Below are 27,898 nucleotides of genomic sequence, written 5' to 3'. Positions count from 1 at the left end.
AAACAGGTTTCTAGGACTGCCTTCTTTCACCTTCGTAATATTGCCAAAATTGGGAACATCCTGTCTCAGACTGATGCAGAAAAACTGCTCCATACATTTGTGACTTCAAGATTGGACTGGGCGGGGGATTGGAATGAGAAGTTTAAGTTCAATATGTTGGTTTCTTGAGCTAAGCTACTTATTTCTACGTTGCCTTTATATGAATTGGACTAATTTGGTCTAATACATTTTGTCTCATCAGCTTAATTTCGTTTGTTCTTACGGTTCAATTTTTGAATTTCAGGCTGCAACATATTCTAGAAAACAACAGATTTCAGTCCCATATGGTCTAGCGGCTAGGATTCCAGGTTTTCACCCAGGCGGCCAGGGTTCAACTCCCGGTATGGGAATAGTTATTTGACTAAATGGTTGTTTGGAAGAAATGGAAGCTGTGTGCTCCATGTCCTCAGAATGCAGACTGTCCTCAGTGCCCAGTCCAACAGCCAATCTCTGTGATGGTATGGGGTTTCATCAGTGCTCTTGGCAAAGTGATGGGAGCATTGTTTTCCTATAGTTACTCTAGATGGCATATCTTTGGCTTCTAGTAATACATTGAGGAAAGTTGGAGTTATTTTTGACCAGGATCTGTTCTTTGAATCAAATATAAAACAGGTTTCTAGGACTGCCTTCTTTCACCTTCGTAATATTGCCAAAATTGGGAACATCCTGTCTCAGACTGATGCAGAAAAACTGCTCCATACATTTGTGACTTCAAGATTGGACTGGGCGGGGGATTGGATTGAGAAGTTTCAGTTCAATCTGTTGGTTTCCTGAGCTAAGCTACTTATTTCTACGTTGCCTTTATATGAATTGGACTAATTTGGTCTAATACATTTAGTCTCATCAGCTTAATTTCGTTTGTTCTTACGGTTCAATTTTTGAATTTCAGGCTGCAACATATTCTAGAAAACACTAGATTTCTGTCCCATATGGTCTAGCGGCTAGGATTCCTGGTTTTCACCCAGGTGGCCCGGGTTCAACTCTAGGTATGGGAATAGTTACTTGACTAAATGGTTTTGTTGGAAGCTGTGTGCTCCATGTCCTCAGAATGCAGACTGTCCTCAGTGACCAGTCCAACAGCCAATGTCTGTGATGGTATGGGGTTTCATCAGTGCTCTTGGCAAAGTGATGGAAGCATTGCTTTCCTATAGTTACTCTAGATGGCATATCTTTGGCTTCTAGTACTACATTGAGGAAAGTTGGAGTTATTTTTAACCAGGATCTGTCCTTTGACTCACATATAAAACAGGTTTCTAGGACTGCTTTCTTTCACCTTCGTAATATTGCCAAAATTGGGAACATCCTGTCTCAGACTGATGCAGACAAACTGCTCCATACATTTGTGACCAAGATTGGACTGGGCGGGGGATTAGATTGAGAAGTTTAAGTTCAATCTGTTGGTTTCCTGAGCTAAGCTACTTATTTCTTCGTTGCCTTTATATGAATTGGACTAATTTGGTCTAATACATTTTGTCTCATCAGCTTAATTTCGTTTGTTCTTACGGTTCAATTTTTGAATTTCAGGCTGCAACATATTCTAGAAAACAACATATTTCAGTCCCATATGGTCTAGCGGCTAGGATTCCTGGTTTTCACCCAGGCGGCCCGGGTTCAACTCCCGGTATGGGAATAGTTAATTGACTAAATGGTTGTTTGGAAGAAATGGAAGCTGTGTGCTCCATGTTCTCAGAATGCAGACTGTCCTCAGTGACCAGTCCAACATCCAATCTCTGTGATGGTATGGGGTTTCATCAGTGCTCTTGGCAAAGTGATGGGAGCATTGTTTTCCTATAGTTACTCTAGATGGCATATCTTTGGCTTCTAGTAATACATTGAGGAAAGTTGGAGTTATTTTTGACCAGGATCTGTTCTTTGACTCACATATAAAACAGGTTTCTAGGACTGCCTTCTTTCACCTTCGTAATATTGCCAAAATTGGGAACATCCTGTCTCAGACTGATGCAGAAAAACTGCTCCATACATTTGTGACCAAGATTGGACTGGGCGGGGGATTGGATTGAGAAGTTTCAGTTCAATCTGTTGGTTTCCTGAGCTAAGCTACTTATTTCTACGTTGCCTTTATATGAATTGGACGAATTTGGACTCATACATTTTGTCTCATCAGCTTAATTTTGTTTGTTCTTACAGATTAATTTTTTAATTTCAGGCTGCAACATATTCTAGAAAACAACAGATTGCTGTCCCATATGGTCTAGCGGCTAGGATTCCTGGTTTTCACCCAGGCGGCCCGGGTTCAACTCCCGGTATGGGAATAGTTACTTGACTAAATGGTTTTGTTGTAATAAATGGAAGCTGTGTGCTCCATGTCCTCAGAATGCAGACTGTCCTCAGTGACCAGTCCAACAGCCAATCTCTGTGATGGTATGGGGTTTCATCAGTGCTCTTGGCAAAGTGATGGAAACATTGTTTTCCTATAGTTACTCTAGATGGCATATCTTTGGCTTCTAGTCCTACATTGAGGAAAGTTGGAGTTATTTTTGACCAGAATCTGTCCTTTGACTCACATATAAAACAGGTTTCTGGGACTGCCTTCTTTCACCTTCGTAATATTGCCAAAATTGGGAACATCCTGTCTCAGACTGATGCAGAAAAACTGCTCCATACATTTGTGACTTCAAGATTGGACTGGGCGGGGGATTGGATTGAGAAGTTTCAGTTCAATCTGTCTGTTTCCTGAGCTAAGCTACTTATTTCTACGTTGCCTTTATATGAATTGGACGAATTTGGACTCATACATTTTGTCTCATCAGCTTAATTTTGTTTGTTCTTACAGATTAATTTTTTAATTTCAGGCTGCAACATATTCTAGAAAACAACAGATTTCTGTCCCATATGGTCTAGCGGCTAGGATTCCTGGTTTTCACCCAGGTGGCCCGGGTTCAACTCCCGGTATGGGAATAGTTATTTGACTAAATGGTTGGTTGGCAGAAATGGAAGCTGTGTGCTCCATGTCCTTAGAATGCAGACTGTCCTCAGTGACCAGTCCAACAGCCAATCTCTGTGATGGTATGGGGTTTCATCAGTGCTCTTGGCAAAGTGATGGAAACATTGTTTTCCTATAGTTACTCTAGATGGCATATCTTTGGCTTCTAGTCCTACATTGAGGAAAGTTGGAGTTATTTTTGACCAGAATCTGTCCTTTGACTCACATATAAAACAGGTTTCTGGGACTGCCTTCTTTCACCTTCGTAATATTGCCAAAATTGGGAACATCCTGTCTCAGACTGATGCAGAAAAACTGCTCCATACATTTGTGACTTCAAGATTGGACTGGGCGGGGGATTGGATTGAGAAGTTTCAGTTCAATCTGTCTGTTTCCTGAGCTAAGCTACTTATTTCTACGTTGCCTTTATATGAATTGGACGAATTTGGACTCATACATTTTGTCTCATCAGCTTAATTTCATCTGTTCTTACGGTTCAATTTTTGAATTTCAGGCTGCAACATATTCTTGAAAACACTAGGTTTCTGTCCCATATGGTCTAGTGGCTAGGATTCCTGGTTTTCACCCAGGCGGCCCGGGTTCAACTCCCGGTATGGGAATAGTTAATTGACTAAATGGTTGTTTGGAAGAAATGGAAGCTGTGTGCTCCATGTTCTCAGAATGCAGACTGTCCTCAGTGACCAGTCCAACATCCAATCTCTGTGATGGTATGGGGTTTCATCAGTGCTCTTGGCAAAGTGATGGGAGCATTGTTTTCCTATAGTTACTCTAGATGGCATATCTTTGGCTTCTAGTCCTACATTGAGGAAAGTTGGAGTTATTTTTGACCAGAATCTGTCCTTTGACTCACATATAAAACAGGTTTCTGGGACTGCCTTCTTTCACCTTCGTAATATTGCCAAAATTGGGAACATCCTGTCTCAGACTGATGCAGAAAAACTGCTCCATACATTTGTGACTTCAAGATTGGACTGGGCGGGGGATTGGATTGAGAAGTTTCAGTTCAATCTGTCTGTTTCCTGAGCTAAGCTACTTATTTCTACGTTGCCTTTATATGAATTGGACGAATTTGGACTCATACATTTTGTCTCATCAGCTTAATTTTGTTTGTTCTTACAGATTAATTTTTTAATTTCAGGCTGCAACATATTCTAGAAAACAACAGATTTCTGTCCCATATGGTCTAGCGGCTAGGATTCCTGGTTTTCACCCAGGTGGCCCGGGTTCAACTCCCGGTATGGGAATAGTTATTTGACTAAATGGTTGGTTGGCAGAAATGGAAGCTGTGTGCTCCATGTCCTTAGAATGCAGACTGTCCTCAGTGACCAGTCCAACAGCCAATCTCTGTGATGGTATGGGGTTTCATCAGTGCTCTTGGCAAATTGATGGGAGCATTGTTTTCCTATAGTTACTCTAGAAGGCAAATCTTTGGCTTCTAGTACTACATTGAGGAAAGTTGGAGTTACTTTTGACCAGATTCTGTCCTTTGACTCACATATAAAACAGGTTTCTAGGACTGCCTTCTTTCACCTTCGTAATATTGCCAAAATTGGGAACATCCTGTCTCAGACTGATGCAGAAAAACTGCTCCATACATTTGTGACTTCAAGATTGGACTGGGCGGGGGATTGGAATGAGAAGTTTAAGTTCAATATGTTGGTTTCTTGAGCTAAGCTACTTATTTCTACGTTGCCTTTATATGAATTGGACTAATTTGGTCTAATACATTTTGTCTCATCAGCTTAATTTCGTTTGTTCTTACGGTTCAATTTTTGAATTTCAGGCTGCAACATATTCTAGAAAACAACAGATTTCAGTCCCATATGGTCTAGCGGCTAGGATTCCTGGTTTTCACCCAGGCGGCCAGGGTTCAACTCCCGGTATGGGAATAGTTATTTGACTAAATGGTTGTTTGGAAGAAATGGAAGCTGTGTGCTCCATGTCCTCAGAATGCAGACTGTCCTCAGTGCCCAGTCCAACAGCCAATCTCTGTGATGGTATGGGGTTTCATCAGTGCTCTTGGCAAAGTGATGGGAGCATTGTTTTCCTATAGTTACTCTAGATGGCATATCTTTGGCTTCTAGTAATACATTGAGGAAAGTTGGAGTTATTTTTGACCAGGATCTGTTCTTTGAATCAAATATAAAACAGGTTTCTAGGACTGCCTTCTTTCACCTTCGTAATATTGCCAAAATTGGGAACATCCTGTCTCAGACTGATGCAGAAAAACTGCTCCATACATTTGTGACTTCAAGATTGGACTGGGCGGGGGATTGGATTGAGAAGTTTCAGTTCAATCTGTTGGTTTCCTGAGCTAAGCTACTTATTTCTACGTTGCCTTTATATGAATTGGACTAATTTGGTCTAATACATTTAGTCTCATCAGCTTAATTTCGTTTGTTCTTACGGTTCAATTTTTGAATTTCAGGCTGCAACATATTCTAGAAAACACTAGATTTCTGTCCCATATGGTCTAGCGGCTAGGATTCCTGGTTTTCACCCAGGTGGCCCGGGTTCAACTCTAGGTATGGGAATAGTTACTTGACTAAATGGTTTTGTTGGAAGCTGTGTGCTCCATGTCCTCAGAATGCAGACTGTCCTCAGTGACCAGTCCAACAGCCAATGTCTGTGATGGTATGGGGTTTCATCAGTGCTCTTGGCAAAGTGATGGAAGCATTGCTTTCCTATAGTTACTCTAGATGGCATATCTTTGGCTTCTAGTACTACATTGAGGAAAGTTGGAGTTATTTTTAACCAGGATCTGTCCTTTGACTCACATATAAAACAGGTTTCTAGGACTGCTTTCTTTCACCTTCGTAATATTGCCAAAATTGGGAACATCCTGTCTCAGACTGATGCAGAAAAACTGCTCCATACATTTGTGACTTCAAGATTGGACTGGGCGGGGGATTGGATTGAGAAGTTTCAGTTCAATCTGTCTGTTTCCTGAGCTAAGCTACTTATTTCTACGTTGCCTTTATATGAATTGGACGAATTTGGACTCATACATTTTGTCTCATCAGCTTAATTTCATTTGTTCTTACGGTTCAATTTTTGAATTTCAGGCTGCAACATATTCTTGAAAACACTAGGTTTCTGTCCCATATGGTCTAGCGGCTAGGATTCCTGGTTTTCACCCAGGCGGCCCGGGTTCAACTCCCGGTATGGGAATAGTTAATTGACTAAATGGTTGTTTGGAAGAAATGGAAGCTATGTGCTCCATGTCCTCAGAATGCAGACTGTCCTCAGTGACCAGTCCAACATCCAATCTCTGTGATGGTATGGGGTTTCATCAGTGCTCTTGGCAAAGTGATGGAAGCGTTGTTTTCCTATAGTTACTCTAGATGGCATATCTTTGGCTTCTAGTCCTACATTGAGGAAAGTTGGAGTTATTTTTGACCAGGATCTGTTCTTTGACTCACATATAAAACAGGTTTCTAGGACTGCCTTCTTTCACCTTCGTAATATTGCCAAAATTGGGAACATCCTGTCTCAGACTGATGCAGAAAAACTGCTCCATACATTTGTGACCAAGATTGGACTGGGTGGGGGATTGGATTGAGAAGTTTCAGTTCAATCTGTTGGTTTCCTGAGCTAAGCTACTTATTTCTACGTTGCCTTTATATGAATTGGACGAATTTGGACTCATACATTTTGTCTCATCAGCTTAATTTTGTTTGTTCTTACAGATTAATTTTTTAATTTCAGGCTGCAACATATTCTAGAAAACACTAGATTGCTGTCCCATATGGTCTAGCGGCTAGGATTCCTGGTTTTCACCCAGGCGGCCCGGGTTCAACTCCCGGTATGGGAATAGTTACTTGACTAAATGGTTTTGTTGTAATAAATGGAAGCTGTGTGCTCCATGTCCTCAGAATGCAGACTGTCCTCAGTGACCAGTCCAACAGCCAATCTCTGTGATGGTATGGGGTTTCATCAGTGCTCTTGGCAAAGTGATGGAAGCGTTGTCTTCCTATAGTTACTCTAGAAGGCATATCTTTGGCTTCTAGTACTACATTGAGGAAAGTTGGAGTTATTTTTGACCAGATCTGTCCTTTGACTCACATATAAAACAGGTTTCTGGGACTGCCTTCTTTCACCTTCGTAATATTGCCAAAATTGGGAACATCCTGTCTCAGACTGATGCAGAAAAACTGCTCCATACATTTTTTTCTTCAAGATTGGACTGGGCGGGGGATTGGATTGAGAAGTTTCAGTTCAATCTGTTGGTTTCCTGAGCTAAGCTACTTATTTCTACGTTGCCTTTATATGAGTTGGACTAATTTGGTCTCATACATTTTGTCTCATCAGCTTAATTTCGTTTGTTCTTACAGATTAATTTTTTAATTTCAGGCTGCAACATATTCTAGAAAACAACAGATTTCTGTCCCATATGGTCTAGCGGCTAGGATTCCTGGTTTTCACCCAGGCGGCCCGGGTTCAACTCCCGGTATGGGAATAGTTATTTGACTAAATGGTTGTTTGGAAGAAATGGAAGTTATGTGCTCCATGTCCTCAGAATGCAGACTGTCCTCAGCGACCAGTCCAACAGCCAATCTCTGTGATGGTATGGGGTTTCATCAGTGCTCTTGGCAAAGTGATGGGAGCATTGTTTTCCTATAGTTACTCTAGATGGCATATCTTTGGCTTCTAGTACTACAGTGAGGAAAGTTGGAGTTATTTGTGACCAGGATCTGTCCTTTGACTCACATATAAAACAGGTTTCTAGGACTGCCTTCTTTCACCTTCGTAATATTGCCAAAATTTGGAACATCCTGTCTCAGACTGATGCAGAAAAACTGCTCCATACATTTGTTTCTTCAAGATTGGACTGGGCGGGGGATTGGATTGAGAAGTTTCAGTTCAATCTGTTGGTTTCCTGAGCTAAGCTACTTATTTCTACGTTGCCTTTATATGAATTGGACGAATTTGCAATCAAACATTTTATCTCATCAGCTTAATTTCGTTTGTACTTACGGTTCAATTTTTGAATTTCAGGCTGCAACATATTTTAGAAAACACCAGATTGCTGTCCCATATGGTCTAGCGGCTAGGATTCCTGGTTTTCACCCAGGCGGCCCGGGTTCAACTCCTGGTATGGGAATAGTTATTTGACTAAATGGTTGGTTGGAAGAAATGGAAGCTGTGTGCTCCATGTCCTCAGAATGCAGACTGTCCTCAGTGACCAGTCCAACAGCCAATCTTTGTGATGGTATGGGGTTTCATCAGTGCTCTTGTTGAAGTAATGGGAGCATTGTTTTCCTATAGTTACTCTAGACGGTATATCTTTGGCTTCTAGTACTACATTGAGGAAAGTTGGAGTTATTTTTGACCAGAATCTGTCCTTTGACTCACATATAAAACAGGTTTCTAGGACTGCCTTCTTTCACCTTCATAATATTGCCAAAATTGGGAACATCCTGTCTCAGACTGATGCAGAAAAACTGCTCCATACATTTGTTTCTTCAAGATTGGACTGGGCGGGGGATTGGATTGAGAAGTTTCAGTTCAATCTGTTGGTTTCCTGAGTTAAGCTACTTATTTCTACGTTGCCTTTATATGAATTGGACTAATTTGGTCTCATACATTTTATCTCATCAGCTTAATTTTGTTTGTACTTACGGTTCAATTTTTGAATTTCAGGCTGCAACATATTTTAGAAAACACTAGATTGCTGTCCCATATGGTCTAGCGGCTAGGATTCCTGGTTTTCACCCAGGTGGCCCGGGTTCAACTCCCGGTATGGGAATAGTTACTTGACGAAATGGTTTTATTGGAAGCTGTGTGCTCCATGTTCTCAGAATGCAGACTGTCCTCAGTGACCAGTCCAACAGCCAATCTCTGTGATGGTATGGGGTTTCATCAGTGCTCTTGGCAAAGTGATGGAAACATTGTCTTCCTATAGTTACTCTAGATGGCATATCTTTGGCTTCTAGTACTACATTGAGGAAAGTTGGAGTTATTTTTGACCAGAATCTGTCCTTTGACTCGCATATAAAACAGGTTTCTGGGACTGCCTTCTTTCACCTTCGTAATATTGCCAAAATTGGGAACATCCTGTCTCAGACTGATGCAGAAAAACTGCTCCATACATTTGTGACCAAGATTGGACTGGGCGGGGGATTGGATTGAGAAGTTTCAGTTCAATATGTTGGTTTCCTGAGCTAAGCTACTTATTTCTACGTTGCCTTTATATGAATTGGACTAATTTGGTCTCATACATTTAGTCTCATCAGCTTAATTTCGTTTGTTGTTACGGTTCAATTTTTGAATTTCAGGCTGCAACATATTCTTGAAAACACAAGATTTCTGTCCCATATGGTCTAGCGGCTAGGATTCCTGGTTTTCACCCAGGCGGCCCGGGTTCAACTCCCGGTATGGGAATAGTTATTTGACTAAATGGTTGGTTGGAAGAAATGGAAGCTGTGTGCTCCATGTCCTCAGAATGCAAACTGTCCTCAGTGACCAGTCCAACAGCCAATCTCTGTGATGGTATGGGGTTTCATCAGTGCTCTTGGCAAAGTGATGGGAGCATTGTCTTCCTATAGTTACTCTAGATGGCATATCTTTGGCTTCTAGTACTACAGTGAGGAAAGTTGGAGTTATTTTTGACCAGGATCTGTTCTTTGACTCACATATAAAACAGGTTTCGGGGACTGCCTTCTTTCACCTTCGTAATATTGCCAAAATTGGGAACATCCTGTCTCAGACTGATGCAGAAAAACTGCTCCATACATTTGTGACTTCAAGATTGGACTGGGCGGGGGATTGGATTGAGAAGTTTCAGTTCAATCTGTTGGTTTCCTGAGCTAAGCTACTTATTTCTACGTTGCCTTTATATGAATTGGACTAATTTGGTCTAATACATTTAGTCTCATCAGCTTAATTTCGTTTGTTCTTACGGTTCAATTTTTGAATTTCAGGCTGCAACATATTCTAGAAAACACTAGATTTCTGTCCCATATGGTCTAGCGGCTAGGATTCCTGGTTTTCACCCAGGCGGCCCGGGTTCAACTCCCGGTATGGGAATAGTTATTTGACTAAATGGTTGTTTGGAAGAAATGGAAGTTGTGTGCTCCATGTCCTCAGAATGCAGACTGTCCTCAGTGACCAGTCCAACAGCCAATCTCTGTGATGGTATGGGGTTTCATCAGTGCTCTTGGCAAATTGATGGGAGCATTGTTTTCCTATAGTTACTCTAGATGGCATATCTTTGGCTTCTAGTACTACATTGAGGAAAGTTGGAGTTATTTTTGACCAGGATCTGTCCTCAGTGACCAGTCCAACATCAAATCTGGATTCCTGGTTTTCCCGGGTTCAACTCCAAAGGCTACTTTATGACCACTTCCCAATCACATTATGTAGTTTTTTGGTTTCGATCTCTTGCTCGTAATGTGGATACGTGGTAAGAAAACTATAATTTAGTGCACGTGGTGGCTGATAAGATTATTCATCTTTGATAAGAAAGAGTTGATTATTTTAATGTGTCGATGATGTGATACTTTACAAGTGAGGTTGAACTGATTATGCTGTCAAAAATTCAGATATTAATGGCCTTTAATTCAGGATTAAATTAATCCTTCCAACACTGCATTCGCAGGTGTGTCGGTTGGGCTTTAGACTGCTGTTAACCAGTAAATCTACCTTAAATCTAACAATGAATATATCATTAAAGCTGCGTACCCCGGGGTTAAGGAACAGGTTGAGGTTCTTGTGCAGCAGAGCCTGGTTCTCCTGGTTTCCCATGCAGAACTTCTGGAGGAACAGGTGAGTGTGCCTGATGATTTCCAGCATCTTCACATCATTCTGCGCACACAAACAGAGACAAGAGAGAGGATTAAAAGCTCCACCAAGATTCAACAGTGAGGCTCAGAGGATCCGTCCAGCGGCTTTCATTTTGTCCACTAGGGCCGCATCAAACGATTATCGTGTATTCTATTGACTATTCTGTCAATTAATCAAGAAATTGGATAAGAAATACTATTTAAAGGAGAAAAATTGTACATTATGAACCAGCTTTTCACATTAACATTAACAGCTTAGAGGCTGACGCTGCTCTGATGAGCACATCAAGGAAAACATGATGAAACATGAGCGGGGTAGTTCTGGTGACATTTCAGCAGATATTAGCCACTATTTGTCCAACACAATAAACACAAGTTGTTTTATGAAAAAATACGGGACAGAACTGAAAAAGTGTCTCTACAGCCCAGCCCAAGCCTCAGCTTCTTCTGTTCTCTGCTAGCTTACTTCTGTTCTCTCCTAGCTTCCTTATTTTCTCTGCTAGCTTACTTCTGGTCTCTGCTAGCTTCCTTCTGTTCTCTGCTAGCTTCCATATTTTCTCTGCTAGCTTACTTCTGGTCTCTGCTAGCGTCCTTCTGTTCTCTGCTAGCTTCCTTCTGTTCTCTGCTAGCGTCCTTCTGTTCTCTGCTAGCTTCCTTCTGTTCTCTGCTAGCGTCCTTCTGTTCTCTGCTAGCGTCCTTCTGTTCTCTGTTAGCTTCCTTCTGCTCTCTGCTAGCTTCCTTCTGTTCTCTGCTAGCTTCCTTCTGTTCTCTGCTAGCTTCCTTCTGCTCTCTGCTAGCTTCCTTCTGTTCTCTGCTAAATTCCTTCTGTTCTCTGCTAAATTCCTTCTGTTCTCTGCTGGCGTCCTTATTTTCTCTGCTAGCTTCCTTCTGCTCTCCGCTAGCTTCCTTCTGTTCTCCGCTAGCATCCTTCTGCTCTCTGCTAGCTTCCTTCTGCTTTCTGCTAGTTTCCTTCTGTTCTCTGCTAGCTTCCTTCTGCTCTCTGCTAGCTTCCTTCTTTTCTCTGCTAGCTTCCTTCTGTTCTCTGCTAGCTTCCTTCTGTTCTCTGCTAGCGTCCTTCTGTTCTCTGCTAGCTTCCTTCTGCTCTCTGCTAGCTTCCTTCTGTTCTCCGCTAGCATCCTTCTGCTCTCTGCTAGCTTCCTTCTGCTTTCTGCTAGTTTCCTTCTGTTCTCTGCTAGCTTCCTTCTGCTCTCTGCTAGCTTCCTTCTTTTCTCTGCTAGCTTCCTTCTGTTCTCTGCTAGCTTCCTTCTGTTCTCTGCTAGCTTCCTTCTGCTTTCTGCTAGTTTCCTTCTGTTCTCTGCTAGCTTCCTTCTGCTCTCTGCTAGCTTCCTTCTTTTCTCTGCTAGCTTCCTTCTGTTCTCTGCTAGCTTCCTTCTGTTCTCTGCTAGCGTCCTTCTGTTCTCTGCTAGCTTCCTTCTGCTCTCTGCTAGCTTCCTTCTGCTCTCTGCTAGCATCCTCCATCAAACCAAGCTGCTACAAACACAGTACTATCCACTAACCCTGCCTTAACCCTCCAGTCAAACCTTGTGCGACAGTTATAACTGTCCGTGTGAAACCGGGCAACCGCCGAGCAGAACATGTTGGTGTGAGTTAAATGAAGCATCGAAACAGATAATTAGCATAGAAGATTTTTAGTAATCGAGTTCCTTGAGGAATCATTTCAGCCCTCGTCTCCAGCCTTACCTTGTCGTAGGACACCTGCAGCAGGTCCAACATGACTTTATGAGCTCCCATGTTCTTCAGCAACCTCTGCTGCTTCTTCCAAACTCCAGTACCGCACATCTTATTCAGCCGCTCCAGGATCTACAGCAGACATGGAGGATAGTCGGGAGATCCAACGCAGTTAAAGTAGACAAATTACAAAAATGAAGCATTTTGCTCTGATATACCTGTCAAACATTGAACTGTAGACTGTACAGTTCCCCAAAAGTAAATGCTTTTCACTCCGAAAACCTCATTTAAGTGAATTCAACCAAAAACGTGTCCGTTTAAGAGTTCTCCAAGCAGCTAATGTACATGCTGTTCACTTTTACTTTTACACACTTTTTACTGTGTAAGAAAATGTAAAAAAACATTTGTTGGCTCCAACAAGGAGGCACCATGTTCCCCAAGGTTCAGTCTCGGGCCCCCTCAGTCTCGGGTGTCCATTCAGCGGAGGATATACAGTAAAGTTCATTTCATATGCAGATGATCTGACTTTGTTTTGATGTGAAAACTAGATGTAACAAACATTATTACATGAAAAAGGGGGGTTTGTGATCATGAAATAACAATATTGTTTAATTATACACATTGTTTTAGCATAGCAGGTTGGTTGTTTTTAGTTTTTTTTTTACATTTTTACAGTAATTCAACTGCTAAAAAGAGACAAAACACAATTAAAAATGGCACCAATATATTGTTTTTTATTGATTTTGAGATAATATTAGTGATATTTAAATGCTTTTGGCCTCGATAATCAGATCAAGTAGAAATTGCCTTTCAACAATAAGAATATTTTTTAAAAATCTTTGGCAATTGAACAATAAATGCAATGAAATAAAACATGATGCATGAAAGATGCTAATAAAAAAGAAAGAAGCGGATTTACTGCACATTTCTGCATAATAATCAGGCAGATTGTGATTAATTTGAATGTCGAATAAGGAAATTCAAGGAAAATAACACAAATAATAAACTCATCCGTCTGTTTGCCGAAGTTATCATAGTAATACGAACACAAACTGATTAAATTCAGTTTCTAATGACTGAACAAACTAAAGTACAAAGATGAAACTTGGTGTGAATAACATCAACAGATTCACTAAGAGGAAAACAGCTGTATCAGAAAGACTGATCAATTAGACGCCTAAGGGCCACACCAGAGTGCCCATATGATAGGTTGCCTGAAAAGAAGCGTCCATGAGGACACCAGTGCCTTCCTGAAAGGTTTATCCATCCAACCGAGGTCGGGTCGTGGAGGTTCAGGAGGGAAACCCAGACATTAATCCAACGACACTCTCCAGCTCCTCCTGGAGGAGCCAGAAGCGTTCCCAAGTCAGAACTCTCTGGAGGGATTCTCCAGAGAGTTCTGGTTCTGGCCCGGGGCCTCCTCCCAGGAGGCATCCTAACCAGAGGAACCACCTCAGCTGACTCCTTTCTATGTGGAGGAGCTCTGCTCCAAGCTCCCTCTGGATGGTGGAGCTCCTCCCCCTGAGGTAGAGCTCCTCCCCCCGGATGGTGGAACTCCTCCCCCTGATTATGGAGCTCCTCATCATGACGGTGGAGCTCCTCCCCCTGATGACGGAGCTCCTCCCTCTGTAGGTGGAGCCCCTCCCCCTGATGACGGAGCTCCTCCCTCTGTTGGTGGAGCCCCTCCCCCTGACGGTAGAGCCCCTCCCCCTATCTCTAAGGCTAAGCCCCGCCCCCCTCCCCCACTCGTCGCAGAAGGAGTGGCCGCATGTTTGAGAGTTTGAAACTATCTTTGTTTTGTAGCCGAAGGCCACTTCAGGTGGCGAGACATATTTGTAGTTCTTGATTTGCAGCATTTAACCGCTTTCTGAACCGCGCCAGGATGGCAGATCCAGTGCGTTTTTTCTTTGGAAACCAAGTTTCTCATTTTCAGTTACTGTCCCTTTACGCACTTTAATCTTTTCTTATCTCAGATACAAAAACATGCATGAACGAAGAAGAGTTCGCACCGCGGCCGCACACCGGCACTATCTGGACACCTGCCCTTCGATTCGATAGTAAACTGACCGAAAATAAAGATCCAGCTCAATCCAAGCGTGATTTACTGCCAAAACCTTTGATTGGAAGTAGAGATTAAGGCTGAGCTCATTCAGGAGATCATTTCAACACACCAGCAACAACTGAAAGGATTGAAGTTACAATTAAATCTGTAGGACGAGTTCGATCATAAGCAAGGTGTGGAATCGGTCAAAAAATGGCACGAAAACGCACTTTCCATCCAAAATGGCCGCCTTCCTGTGGACGTGGGACCATGGCGGCCTGAGACTTTTTGTGCGTCTGGGCATGATGAATGAGTGTACCGAATTTTGTCGTCCCACATCAAACTAACCCCAATGCGGGGACCATTTTTAAGCATCGTAGGGGGGCTACAGAGTCAATGAGCGACTCCCAAAAATATAAAGTTTGGATTCTTTCATGTCGTCGACTGGCACGTGGTGCTCGCAAAATTTCAAGAGTTTTCGAGCACCTTTTGCAAAGAATAAGAATATAGAAGAAAAATAAAAAGAATCCTTACAGATACAACTCTTATTGTCTTTTTCTTTGCAAAAAACAAGCCTGTAAAGTTTGTAAATGTCCTTTTTATCTTTATATAAATGTAACATTTGGTCTTATTTTTCTACTCTTTGTTTACAGTTGGAAGATTTTTTTTAGGGGAAAAGTAATCACATGCAATCATCGTGAGCAGTGAAAACCACCAGAAACCAGGAGTGACATCACAGCCCCGCCCCCCCCCCCGATTGATTGACAGGTGATTTGTGGGAGGTTCCACCTGAGAAACACCACGGAGAAGACGACCAGGGAACAAACAGAAAACGAGACGGTTTTTCTCACCTCTTTGACTTCCCGGTAGGTCTCGTTACCCTTCTCCAGCTTCTCCTTCTTCGGGGTAGTGATGTCCGATGCCCCCTACAGGACGCAGAGGGTAAGACAGCACATCTCTCTATCGCACCACATTACGCTCACAAATGTTTCCATGAAACAGCTACCGAATATTTTAAAAACAGAGGCTGAGGAGGCTGAAAAAGCCAGTCGGCTCTGATTGGTCAGCTTCACTGGCCCCCCCCCACACCCACCAAAGATTGGAATAAGTCGTCAATTTGTTTTCCAGAGATGGGACCAAGTCACACATGTGCAAGTCTCAAGTCTTCACTTTCAAGTCTCAAGTCATTTTTTCTTTGGCAAGTCAAAGTTAAGTCACCTTATTATTGCAGTTTCACCTGCAGAATCTGATTTTAATAAAGTGAAAACACAAAGATATAAGTAACTGTCAGTAAACATCATTGGCCAATGTGTCCAACCTGTCCACCCCGTATCATATCAAGCTAACGTTAGCTAACTACCGATGAGGCTAACAGGATAATATTAGCTAATTTAACAGCCCTTACTGGTCAGAATGGATCTTTAAATGAGGAACAAAGTTGGAAGTTGTCGTCTAGCTGTCTGAGATGTTGATGCCGCATGTCTTGCACTGTGCTGTTCGTCTTTTGCCGTCAAAATGGTGATTACGAAAGCCGAAGACAACGACTCTCTGTCCCGCTGACATGTTGATGCATATCTGATATGAGTTTATTCTCTCCAATAAACACTAAGGTATGTAGAGAGGGCATGGCTGACTGACAGGGTAGGGATCCAATCAGGACGCCATTCTCAGCCTGCACTCCTACCGGGTAATCAATATTATTTTTTAAATTAATTTATTAATTTTATATTCAAACTGAAAACATGAACTGAATAACACTCAAGTCATTCAAGTCATCGCGTCTCAAGTCAGGTGCCGAGTCTTTAACTTCCAAGTCCGAGTCGAGTCTCAAGTTTTATTTTTTAGTCAAGTCACAAGTCATCAAAACAGCGACTCGAGTCGACTTGAGTCCATGTCACAGTGACTTGAGTCCCCATCTCTGTTGTTTTCTAATTCATTTCCAGGAAAATCCCAAACTCCAAAAAAAAGTAAAGATAACAAAAAAAAAAACATATTTTGCAACAGGCACCATTTAACAGATGATATATGTTTAAAAAAAGACAGGCTGTGTTCGAAACCGCATATTACATACTACATACTACATACTGCATACTCATCAATCAGACAGTATGCAGAGCGTTTACCCACAATGCATTTCGAGCTGAAATCAGCCGGCCTGAAGCTGATTTCTCTTAAGCTCTAAACTCTGTAAACTTTAGCAACATTTTAAACATTTTCAGGTGAGAAAGTAGTCGTTTAGATCCCCAACGTGTTGAAAACCTGACAAAATACCGGCTGTTTACAATTTAGTTCCCACGAATTTGGCGCTATTAAAGCTAGCCGCAGTGAGCTAACGCACTTCCTGTTATTTTCCCAAAATAAAATACCCGTTGCCTTTTATCATAGGGAAAGCCATTACCATACAATTGGTGCTTTTGTTTTGAAAACAGGAAGTGAACCTACCCTCGTTGTAGCTAGCTTGAAACTGCCGTTTTGACAGGAAATGACGATCGGCGACGTCACGTTACGTTGCATCTTGGGTAGTTTGAGTATGAGTAGTAACCTCATGATGCATACCCAACATTTCGGAGAATCTAGTATGCATCCGGGAACTTCTGCTTACTCAAACTCGCATACTAACTCAGAAAGTTAGTAGGAGTAGTAGGAGAAGTATGCGGTTTCGAACACACTTTCTCAAAACTGTTACATCTTAAACTATCCTCAAGTGAAATATGAGATTAGAAATGTTTATGACATAGAAGTGTGGTCTAAATCTAAATCTTTCATGGTGGTCCTACGAGCTGACGAAGGGCAGCAGGAATTATTCTTAAAAGACGGCTTCTTCAGTTTTAAAACTACTTGGTGGGAAGAATCAGCTGATGTGAAGCTGACAGTTCAACGAGCCGCTGGGGCCGGGAGATATGGCCAAAAACAAATATCTCCTCTAAAAATCACTGTATGAATGTTAAATTCAAGCCTATGATGCATCGGCGACTCCAGTATGATTCAAATAGGTTTCAGAAGCACAGAAAGAGCCTTTTCTGACTGAAACCCCTCTGAACAGTGGCAGAGTGTCTGTGTTTATGGCGGGTTTAAAGCACTGAACAAAGAAGAGTTTTCAGCATGCTGTCTGTGATGTTAAGAGATGCTGAGATTGGACAAATCCAAAGAAAATGACACCCGAGATGCATCGAGTGTATTCGACCCCTCTGACCCACCAAGTGAGAACGCACATCACCTATAAGCTGATACTTCCCAACTAGTTTAGAACTGAAGAAGACTTCTAAATTGTTTTGAAAGTCTGTTGCCCTTATTGAAGCTCAGCAGCAGCTAACACACCAACAGATGTTTTAACATCAGTCTGATTATCAAGCTAACTTGCAACTAGATCCCAACCGGCCTATTGCTTGTTTTTAATGTTTGTGGTGGAATATCAAAGGCATATATGAAACATTTTGCCTTCATTTAACATAAAAAAAACAACAGGAAAGAGAGAAGAAGACACAACATGCAACACAATCCCACTCCAGATATGAACCCAGGACCATGATCCAGCTGAGACACCAGCAGACCCAACACCAACGTCAAAGGAGTTCAAAAACCAGGATGGAGGAGCTCGGGAAATATATTTGTTTGCTCTCAGTAGTTTAGTTTCTGTGTCTGTCCTACAATAAGAATACATGGAAGTGAACGTCAGCTACTTGTGAAGCATTCTGGTAAAACTAAAGCTCTATGCTGATGATGCTGTACTTTCTTCCGCCTCTTCATCTTTTTAATATCATCCAGATGTTCCAGGAACACGAATACATCACATCCCAAAGAACTTTGGCTGATCGTGGAGAATAAAAACCCATAAACTCAACAATAAAATTCTAAAAAAAAAATTAAAATAATAAAATAAATAAGTAAATAAGTAAATAAATAAAAAAAAACCAAGTAAAATTCTCCTGAAACAACAGCACATGTCTGGCTTCGGTAATCTTCATCAGGTATGTTAAAGGTGACGGCATTAACTCAGACATTGGTCAGTTTGGCCTTCATGTTCCTCACGGCTTCATACAACAGAGATACAGAGATACACGAGTAACACTCCACAGGCAGCTGGAGTCCTGATCAAAACCATAACTTTGTAATTCTATCCGTCTTCCTGTGTTCTCTGAATTCTCAAAACTTTCTTCAGCTGTGCAAACCTCACGTCAGTTTTAAAAACGAGGTTGGCCGTAACCACGTCGCTGCTCCCTACCTCTACTTTGTCCTCCTTGTCCTTCTTGCCGTCTCCTCCCCCGGAGCTCTTCTTCTCCACCCACAGCTCAGACTTCTCCACCAGCGTCCTGAGGCGATCCAGGTCCGCTTTGATCAGCTTGTAGTTCTCCACATCCTGAGCTGAGATCAGCAGCTGGACCTGCAGCAGACAGAGACGAGAGTTTAAACCGATGTTTAAATGTGCCTGAAAACTAATCACACAAATAATTTAAGTACTGTCGGGATATTATAGTAAGTTTTCCGGTATTTAGCCAAAAATATTGAATAAATGGTATGGTATTAAAGGTACACCATGGTTCTGCTCATATCTCAGACCATTTTCAGTGCGGGGCCCGGGGGCCGCACACGGCCCTCGTCCTCACACGGCCCTCGTCCTCACTCAGTACGGCCCGCAAATAGATCAATAATAATTTAATAATTAAGAAAAACAAACAAAAAAAACAACAACTTGTAATTATACTGATGACCGATAGAGGGCGCGCCATACGCAAACGATAGCGGGGCCCGGGCCGCTTTCCGCAATCTAGCTTTACGGGTTAGCTTTAGCATTAGCAGTCGTAGCAAACAAAGAAAGAAACGGATGAAAAATGTCAGAACCAACGGTGGGAAATGAAGACGCAGACGAGGCCTCATACTGAAAGCATGTTTACCTTACAAAGAGTGAGAAACAGCAGCTACATTATGTGTCTTCTGTGGCAACCAAAACAAACGCACATTTCAGCAGAAACTCAACATCTAACCTGAGGAAACATGTAGCGCTAAGTTTCCTAAACTCGTTTTTCCCCCCATGGATAGGTGAATGTTTGTTTTTTAGGTTACATATGGGTTACATATGTTTTAAACATTTCCTAAGTCTCTTTTATTTTTTATTAAAGTTCTTGAATTTACCTGGATTATTTTAATTGAAGCTATTTTGTAATTAATTAATTTTATTTTAATCTATTTTATCAATTGGATGAACTCTAATTTGCCTAAAGATGATTATTTAGTATTTTTGTCTGTCTGATTGAATGCTTGTGTTAACAAATAAATCAGACGTTACTCAACAGTTACTCAGTACTTGAGTAGTTTTTTCACCTTTTTTACTCTTACTCAAGTAATTATTTGGATGAATACTTTTTACTTTTACTTATTCTGAAGTAACAGTACTTTTACTCGAGTACAATTTTTGGCTGCTCTGCCCACGTCTGGTACTCAGAGTGTGAGGGTTCACCTGTTTGAAGGTGTGCAGCACTTCCTGTCTCTGGCTGAAGTGTCTGAAGAGCAGCTGCAGCGCCCCGGACACCAGAGGAGGATACTCGTGCATCGTGAGGTGGATCAGCACCCGCATGAACATCCGACCGCCTTCATCGTCCACCTCCAAGATGTTGTTCCCCTTCCTGCACACACGCAGAACACCTCCCGCTCCTCTTTATCTTCATCAAAGTTACCTTTAAACATGTTCAGGTGAGTTTAGCCGTCTGTACGTACCCGACTCCAAACATGGCCTCCGCCTGCTCTCCGATGTGCTGCAGGTTGATGTTGGCTGAGGAGGGACAAAGAGGTTAAAAATCAGGTCAGAAACACGATATTTTCTCCTGTAAACACTCCGAAAAGACAGATTTCAGAGTTCATCGTGATTCTACCTGCTGTCTCCGTGTCGACTGGGACGTCTGGCAGCATGAAAAGAGGCAACAACAACAGTTTTACCCCAGGATGTGTGTTAGGACCACACACATGAAGAGTTAAACCCAAAATGAATCATCCTTTAATTGAATTTTATTTGACCAACAGGATGTAAAAGACAGAGATAAAGAGACAAACACGGTGAGGCATTGTGAAAAAAGGCAAATTAAACTTCCTTTTTAGTTGATGTAGTGAGGTAAAAGACTTAAGGAGGATTAACTACTGAAGCTCTGGGTTTTTCTTTAAATTCATGTGAAAAAAAAACAATTCAGTGAGTGATTAACTTCCACAGAAACAAAAGTAAAGTCGTAGAAATGCGCTGAATTTGAGAAACCGAAGCCTAATATGTTTGTTTGCTGTCCTGTAATTCAACTCTAGAATAAGATTCCACATCGAACGGGCTGGAGAGGAGACGTCTAGGATGCAGAGTAGGAACAAAATGGAGAAAAAGGAGGAGGAAGTTGGAACCTTCTTCCCCTGATCATCGTGGGGAATGTGAGATCAGTGGCAGATAAAATGAACGAGCTGGCTGGAAAATCATTAAGATAATATTTGTTTCGCCGAGACATTTTGGCTGAAAATGACCACATTATCAGCTGGTCGCCCCACATGACTTCATGGGGCATGATGTCATCACTGCCATCAAATAATGTTTCTGATATATTCAAGCAACAAGATAATCATTACAGTGTTGAAAATGTGATTTATTTTTTTATTTTTTATTTTTTCTTAACAAAATCTGTTTAAACTTGATCAGGTCGAGTGCTGAAAACTTCAAAGAACTGAATATACGACACACAGCACACTCAGTTCTCACTGAGTAGAGAACTTACAATGAATAAGAGTTTTGTTGGTTGAAGTTTTACAATTTTTGATACATTTTTCAGCAAATTTAAACAACAAAAAAGTTCCTGTTTTATAGCTTTAAAAGAAGTTTTGCTTGTTCTAATAGGTGTGGCAGGTATCTACTGAGTACAATCTCTATATTCTTTCTTCTAGATGTAGGAAACATCTAAAGGATTAGATAAGGGTCTGTTATGTTGATCAAATCTGTATGACGGATACTGAAATGGATCAAACCAAAAGAAGCCGCCTGAACAGGGACTTGAACCCTGGACCCTCAGATTAAAAGTCTGATGCTCTACCGACTGAGCTATCCAGGCTCTGGGGTACTAAAGTCACTGTATGTATAAAGTATAGCATCATCTGCGAATGGCTTGTGACATCAGCCCCATGAAGTCATGTGGGGCGACCAGCTGATAAAGTGGTCATTTTCAGCCAAAATGTCGCTCCTCAGTGCGTCCGCATTTTAAATTGTTACTGGGCAAGACACTGGATGCCTCCAATATGTCCATCTGTGTCATCACTGTTACCGCTCTGTCTGCAGTCTCTGTCTGTTCATGTCGTCTTAAAGCTGAGCTTAGAGTTGTTCCTGCAGCCATGTCTCGGTGAAACAAATATTACAAAAGTCACTGTATGTATAAAGTATAGCATCATCTGCGTATGGCTTTAGTTTTGGGATGGAGGAGTTTAACCAAACTGCTTTATTCAGGTTAATTTCTTTAATCTTCTGGAGTTGATTAGTCCTGTTGTGCACCATCCTCAGTCATGACTCCAACATGGATTAGGAAAGGATTAGATAAGGGTCTGATAACGTTAATCAAATCTCTATGACGGATACTGAAATGGATCAAACCAAAAATATCCGCCTGAACAGGGACTTGAACCCTGGACCCTCAGATTAAAAGTCTGATGCTCTACCGACTGAGCTATCCAGGCTCTGATGTGTACATGAGGACAGACTCAAGTCACTATCAGACTCTAATTTAACTCTCTGATGCTGGTGTAATGACCTCCAGAACTGGAAGGAGTCGAGATATTTATAACGCACTCAGCTGGTTGTTAGAGCAGCAGAACGTCTTAACAAAATCTGTTTATACTTGATCAGGTCGAGTGCTGAAAACTCCAAAGAACTGAATATACGACACACAGCACACTCAGTTCTCACTGAGTAGAGAACTTACAATGAATAAGAGTTTTGTTGGTTGAAGTTTTACAATTTTTGATACATTTTTCATAAAATTTAAACACCAAAAAATATCCTGTTTAGAGCTTTAAAAGAAATTTTCCTGTTCTAAGAGGTTAGGCAGGTATCTACTGGGTATAATCTCTAAATGATTTCTTCTAAATGTAGGAAACATCTAAAGGGTTAGATAAGGGTCTGTTACGTTGATCAAATCTGTATGACGGATACTGAAATGGATCAAACCAAAAGAAGTCGCCTGAACAGGGACTTGAACCCTGGACCCTCAGATTAAAAGTCTGATGCTCTACCGACTGAGCTATCCAGGCTCTGATGTGTCCTCTAGGACAGACTCGAGTCAGGATCAGACTCTAATTTAACTCTCTGGTGCTGATGTAACGACCTGCAGAACTGGAAGGAGTCGAGATATTTATAACGCACTCCGCTGGTTGTTAGAGCAGCAGAACATCACAGGAGAAAGCTCAAATCAAAGTGTTTTCTCTGGCTTTGTTTACCTGCTTGCTCCATGTTGGTGGTGGCGTCAGCGTCACCCATGGGGTAAACATCCACAAACTCCTTCTTAAAGACGGACAGCAGGAAGGAGATGCGGTAGTCCAGGCGAACGTTCAGGATGAACTGATGAACGGGAAGGCCAAACAAACAAAAAACATCACGTTTGGTCTCGTTGTTCCCACCACAGACGGTTCAGAGATGGTCGAAAATATCTCTAACATCTGTGTTTGGATTCTTTTAGGCTTCTTTAGTAGGTACCATGTTAGGTTCATCTTATTCTATCGCCACACTCTTATTCTCATCGAACTACTGTCAATATTTAGTAGGGCCGGGCGAGATAACTCGTTATTATCGCGTTAACTCGTTAATTATTTAACGCAGATAAATATTTTATCACGCATTAACGCAGGTTTTATTATTGTAAAAGTCTGTTGAATGCATCACATTCACACAGTTACAGCAAACACCACGAAGCATGGAGGAATAAAATAAAAATAAACTAGCAGGTAACATCACGTTACAGGTGTGAAGCTAACGGAGCTAACCGGCGCTACTTCCTGTTTTATTTGTTTCAACATAAAAGCAAGTGTTTCAAAATAAAAAAAAATAAAAAAACCTCCTGCATTTACAGCCAAGTTGAATTGTCTTCTCAGCGTAGTAGTTCCAGTCTAAAATATCACTTAAAGGCAAAACACACAACTGATAGCAGCAAGTCATTCAAGGAAACAGACAGTGGAGCGAGGCTTCTACATAAAAACTACAGAAAGATGCTGATGTTAAAAGTGTGTTTGCACAACAAATGTTATGGCACTTTCATTCATATGGCAGCACATTTAAAATAAAGCTAAATGCTAAAAGCTATACGCTACTTTTGGACTCATTTTTGGATTTTGCGTACAAATGCGATTAATCGTGATTAATCAGGGAAATCATGTGATTAATTAGGTTAAACATTTTAATTGTCGCCCAGCCCTAGTTATTTAGTGCAACTTTGTCCAAAAGTGTTCATTTTAGGTGTAAAAGTGTCACCGTATTGAACTGGGAAACACTGAGCAGGTGTACGTAAAGTACCTGTAGTATCTCCAGTATCTTCAGTTTGGTGTCCATCACTGTCAGATCCAGGTTCTCAATACTGTCTTTACTGCCTCTCTGTCCATCAAGCGAAAGCCTCGTCCCTAAAGCTGCCCCCCTGACACCGGCACCTCCAAACAGGGACTGCTTCCGGTTGAGGACCATGGTGGACATCATCTGGCCCATCCCGTGAATGGAGCGCTTCACATTCTTCCCTTCAAACACGAAGAAGTAAAGTGAAGTGAAATTAATTTATATAGCACTTTTCAGCAACAAGGCGATCGAAACTGCTTTACAACACAAAAACAACAATCAGGTACAGAAATACAGAAATAACAGTAGGATTGGTATAACTATAACAGAGCAAAAGTAAATTTAGCTAATAGTAGGATTGGTATAACTATAACGGAGCAAAAGTAAATTTAGCTAATAGTAGGATTGGTATAACTATAACAGAGCAAAAGTAAAGTTAGCTAACAGTAAGATTGGTATAACTATAACAGAGCAAAAGTAAATTTAGCTAACAGTAGGATTGGTATAACTATAACAGAGCAAAAGTAAAGTTAGCTAACAGTAAGATTGGTATAACTATAACGGAGCAAAAGTAAAGTTAGCTAACAGTAAGATTGGTATAACTATAACAGAGCAAAAGTAAATTTAGCTAATAGTAGGATTGGTATAACTATAACAGGTAATTTGAGTAAACTAACAAAAGCTAACAAACATGGATAAACTTTCCTCTAAGAGGAGGCATTTAAAAATATAGCTAATAACAGAACGGTTGACATAATGAATGATAACAAATCTTTAAAAGACTTTCATCTGAGAGGAAATATTAAGGTTGATACAGTGGTAATAGGTCTTAATAGACCATTTGAATATGACTAAGTATGACTAAGAATATGACTAAGAAGAAGAACACAGCACTGTCAGGGCTCGCAGTAAATCAAGTGATTCTAAACCTCAGTGTTTCTGTGGCTTCAGGTTAAGGATGAGCAGAGCAGAGAGTACCTGGTCCTTCATCTTGGAACATGAGGCCTTGGTGTCCTGGGTTGGGTCGACAGTCTATGATGCCCAGCAGAGTTCTGGTGAGTCTGAGGAGCTCAAAGAAACTGTAGAAACCAAAGTAGATCAAATGGCGCGCCAAACTCACGACCTGCAGGGAGAAAATCAGAGGAAACGATCCAATGTGAAAAGAGGAAGAGGATAAAGGATGCTGTGAGAGGAGGGAGGAAGCAGACCTCATATGTGAGCTTGTTTTTCTCCTCGTTGTGGAAGGGCAGCTCATCGTTCAGGACGTTGTTGAGATATTCCTCCATGAACACCATCGAGTTGGCAAAACGGTTCTTCTTGTTGTCTCTGCTGTCGTCCATGTTGGAGTCATAACTGAGGATGGTGCACAACAGGACTAATCAACTCCAGAAGATTAAAGAAATTAACCTGAATAAAGCAGTTTGGTTAAACTCCTCCATCCCAAAACTAAAGCCATACGCAGATGATGCTATACTTTATACATACAGTGACTTTTGTAATATTTGTTTCACCGAGACATGGCTGCAGGAACAACTCTAAGCTCAGCTTTAAGACGACATGAACAGACAGAGACTGCAGACAGAGCGGTAACAGTGATGACACAGATGGACATATTGGAGGCATCCAGTGTCTTGCCCAGTAACAATTTAAAATGCGGACGCACCGAGGAGCGACATTTTGGCTGAAAATAACCACTTTATCAGCTGGTCGCCCCACATGACTTCATGGGGCTGATGTCACAAGCCATACGCAGATGATGCTATACTTTATACATACAGTGACTGTAGTACATCAGAGCCTGGATAGCTCAGTCGGTAGAGCATCAGACTTTTAATCTGAGGGTCCAGGGTTCAAGTCCCTGTTCAGGCGGCTTCTTTTGGTTTGATTAATCATCTGAGCTACAAGAGCTCTGTTCTTACTGGTGGAGAAAGGTCATCCTGCTTCATCAAATCTGTTAGACACTCACATTTCCACCAGAAATGCTGAACTTTAGTGTCCAGGAACTGTCTGAGGAAACGCAGCTTCCCTCAACCAGCTGATATCTGCATTTTATTGTGTATTTCAGAAGACTTGGCTGAGATCAGACCTTCTCACTGTAGACAGGACATTCTGTACAGACCTGGCTTGAAAAAACAAGCAAGCTTTACTTTCTCAACTCCTATGAACTAGGAAGCTATCCAGGGCTTTCTTGAATTAGCAAAAAAGGAGGTAATTGGTAAATCTTTCAACTTTGTCTCCATCTAAAGGTGGTCAGGTGGCTGGAATCTCTCATCCAAGATAGGATTAGTTTGACAAAGCAGTCCCCTCTGAGCCAAAACGTAATGTGGGTTAAACCTGCAGACACTTTTCCACAGAAGAAACTATGAAAAACTACTTACGTGAGGCTTTACTTTGAATTAACTTGTGTACGAATTGTAGCCTGGCGACGCCATCCTACGTACTTCCGCCCAAAGATTTTGGCTCCGCACATAGTCTGGCCAAACCCCCTACCTCGGTTCACTCAGTGTTTTGCCAATCAGCAAACAGTTGCGAGTGGTGACGCAGAACTCACGCGCGGAGTCCATTGTAGTCCATATAATTGTAGTTCAACCGCAGCGGAAATAAACATGGCGACGGAAGAACGCTAGAAGCTATCCATGAAGTTGTCTCAACTCTGGAGAGCATTACACAATTAAAACGAGAGCAAGAGGAATGCCTCTTCAATATTGTTAGTGGCAAGGATGTCGTAGCTCTCCTTCCAACTGGCTTTGGGAAAAGTTTGATTTATCAAATGGTACCGGTATAATGAAAGCGGATGTGGGAAGCGTGATTCGCGAGCTAGAGCCTCGCGAGAGTAAGCATGAACCTCGGCGCATAACCAACGTCATTTCTAAACATTATGATTGGTTAAGGGAACTCCGTTACTCCAATGAATTTAAGTTGCTGGGTAAGGTCCCGCCCTCCATGGAAACGGATTCCTCTTGGGTTTTCCCAGACTGTTTGACAGAGTCAACAGTCGGCTTTCGCCCAGGCTATACGAATTGTGCTCTATAAATAAAATTGCCTTGCCTTGCCTTGCCTTTACGCTACATGTACAGATACATCCTGCGTAATACTTTCCACTGGAGTTTAAAAAAACACCCTGATTGAACTGGGAGTTGTACCCTGGACCCTCAGAGTAAAAACCTAACGCTCTCCTGACTGAGCTATCCAAGCTCAGGAGAAGAAAACCAAACCTCTTCTCTGAATGTCTTAAATTCCTTCATCTGTGTGGCTCATTATCCGTTGCGTTAAGAATCAAACTCTTTGGCTTTCACCTCCAAACCTGGTCTGATTTCATGTTCCACATTTTATTAAACTGTAGTTTGAACTTCCCTCAAACTATCAGAACATGTTAAGGTTTTAAAGAGGGAAAAAGGGAACAGAAATGCAGCACAAGCATAAAACAACCACGCTTCCATGTGGTTTTAAGCCGATAACCCGTCTTTATTAAATGTGCATCTCCACAGATGAATCTCAATGCCCAAAATCCCATCAGGTGTCAACTACGGTGGCCCTGAAGTGCAAATCACAACGGCAAAAGAGAAAACACAACGACATTAACCAAAACGGAAAACATAGGTAGATTGGATTGGTGTTGGTCTGTGCTTTAAACCGGAAAGACTCCGGTTAACATATTTTTTTAAATATGAGCGCTGCTAGTGACAAATAAAGAACATTTTCATGTGAATATCCCGCCTTACATGCTGCTTTATCTCTCGATGTTAACAAAGAGATCTCAAAAGATGTTGACAAGATGTTATCAAACTTTATATCGAGGAACAAAAACCACTATATTAAAAAAAAAAAAATCA

At 41.5% G+C, this 27,898-nt stretch overlaps 1 protein-coding gene and 17 non-coding genes across 21 annotated transcripts in view; 14 read left to right on the top strand and 4 right to left on the bottom strand.

Moving 5' to 3' along the window:
* The window catches only part of itpr3 (inositol 1,4,5-trisphosphate receptor, type 3), a 153,395-nt gene that overhangs the window by 61,659 nt on the left and 63,838 nt on the right, over window positions 1-27,898 (bottom strand). For 3 of the 4 annotated variants that reach the window (XM_075475918.1, XM_075475919.1, XM_075475921.1), the window contains 10 exons: window positions 25,274-25,418; window positions 25,044-25,188; window positions 24,033-24,247; window positions 22,964-23,084; window positions 20,231-20,285; window positions 19,974-20,139; window positions 18,741-18,899; window positions 15,370-15,444; window positions 12,490-12,609; window positions 10,688-10,810 (listed from right to left, as the gene is read on the bottom strand). In XM_075475918.1, coding sequence (XP_075332033.1) covers window positions 10,688-10,810; window positions 12,490-12,609; window positions 15,370-15,444; window positions 18,741-18,899; window positions 19,974-20,139; window positions 20,231-20,285; window positions 22,964-23,084; window positions 24,033-24,247; window positions 25,044-25,188; window positions 25,274-25,418 — 1,324 coding nt within the window. The remainder of the gene's footprint in view (window positions 1-10,687; window positions 10,811-12,489; window positions 12,610-15,369; window positions 15,445-18,740; window positions 18,900-19,973; window positions 20,140-20,230; window positions 20,286-22,963; window positions 23,085-24,032; window positions 24,248-25,043; window positions 25,189-25,273; window positions 25,419-27,898) is intronic. The other variant, XM_075475920.1, reaches the window with a different exon arrangement.
* On the top strand, window positions 1,598-1,669 carry trnae-uuc (transfer RNA glutamic acid (anticodon UUC)). Its single transcript has one exon. It is a non-coding gene; the product is annotated as a tRNA-Glu (tRNA).
* trnae-uuc (transfer RNA glutamic acid (anticodon UUC)) lies at window positions 2,241-2,312 on the top strand. The gene has a single exon. It is a non-coding gene; the product is annotated as a tRNA-Glu (tRNA).
* trnae-uuc (transfer RNA glutamic acid (anticodon UUC)) lies at window positions 2,887-2,958 on the top strand. The gene has a single exon. It is a non-coding gene; the product is annotated as a tRNA-Glu (tRNA).
* Window positions 3,532-3,603, top strand: trnae-uuc (transfer RNA glutamic acid (anticodon UUC)). Its single transcript has one exon. It is a non-coding gene; the product is annotated as a tRNA-Glu (tRNA).
* On the top strand, window positions 4,177-4,248 carry trnae-uuc (transfer RNA glutamic acid (anticodon UUC)). Its single transcript has one exon. It is a non-coding gene; the product is annotated as a tRNA-Glu (tRNA).
* trnae-uuc (transfer RNA glutamic acid (anticodon UUC)) lies at window positions 4,822-4,893 on the top strand. Its single transcript has one exon. It is a non-coding gene; the product is annotated as a tRNA-Glu (tRNA).
* Window positions 6,104-6,175, top strand: trnae-uuc (transfer RNA glutamic acid (anticodon UUC)). Its single transcript has one exon. It is a non-coding gene; the product is annotated as a tRNA-Glu (tRNA).
* trnae-uuc (transfer RNA glutamic acid (anticodon UUC)) lies at window positions 6,747-6,818 on the top strand. The gene has a single exon. It is a non-coding gene; the product is annotated as a tRNA-Glu (tRNA).
* trnae-uuc (transfer RNA glutamic acid (anticodon UUC)) lies at window positions 7,392-7,463 on the top strand. The gene has a single exon. It is a non-coding gene; the product is annotated as a tRNA-Glu (tRNA).
* On the top strand, window positions 8,037-8,108 carry trnae-uuc (transfer RNA glutamic acid (anticodon UUC)). Its single transcript has one exon. It is a non-coding gene; the product is annotated as a tRNA-Glu (tRNA).
* On the top strand, window positions 8,682-8,753 carry trnae-uuc (transfer RNA glutamic acid (anticodon UUC)). Its single transcript has one exon. It is a non-coding gene; the product is annotated as a tRNA-Glu (tRNA).
* trnae-uuc (transfer RNA glutamic acid (anticodon UUC)) lies at window positions 9,317-9,388 on the top strand. The gene has a single exon. It is a non-coding gene; the product is annotated as a tRNA-Glu (tRNA).
* trnae-uuc (transfer RNA glutamic acid (anticodon UUC)) lies at window positions 9,962-10,033 on the top strand. The gene has a single exon. It is a non-coding gene; the product is annotated as a tRNA-Glu (tRNA).
* trnak-uuu (transfer RNA lysine (anticodon UUU)) lies at window positions 21,516-21,588 on the bottom strand. The gene has a single exon. It is a non-coding gene; the product is annotated as a tRNA-Lys (tRNA).
* Window positions 22,132-22,204, bottom strand: trnak-uuu (transfer RNA lysine (anticodon UUU)). The gene has a single exon. It is a non-coding gene; the product is annotated as a tRNA-Lys (tRNA).
* trnak-uuu (transfer RNA lysine (anticodon UUU)) lies at window positions 22,705-22,777 on the bottom strand. Its single transcript has one exon. It is a non-coding gene; the product is annotated as a tRNA-Lys (tRNA).
* Window positions 25,862-25,934, top strand: trnak-uuu (transfer RNA lysine (anticodon UUU)). The gene has a single exon. It is a non-coding gene; the product is annotated as a tRNA-Lys (tRNA).

The sequence above is a fragment of the Odontesthes bonariensis genome, chromosome 10 (genome assembly GCF_027942865.1).
Source record: "Odontesthes bonariensis isolate fOdoBon6 chromosome 10, fOdoBon6.hap1, whole genome shotgun sequence".
In the NCBI taxonomy this organism is placed as follows: Eukaryota; Metazoa; Chordata; class Actinopteri; order Atheriniformes; family Atherinopsidae; genus Odontesthes; species Odontesthes bonariensis.
Note: the sequence above shows the minus strand (reverse complement) of the source record. Positions and strands in the feature narration are given on the sequence as shown.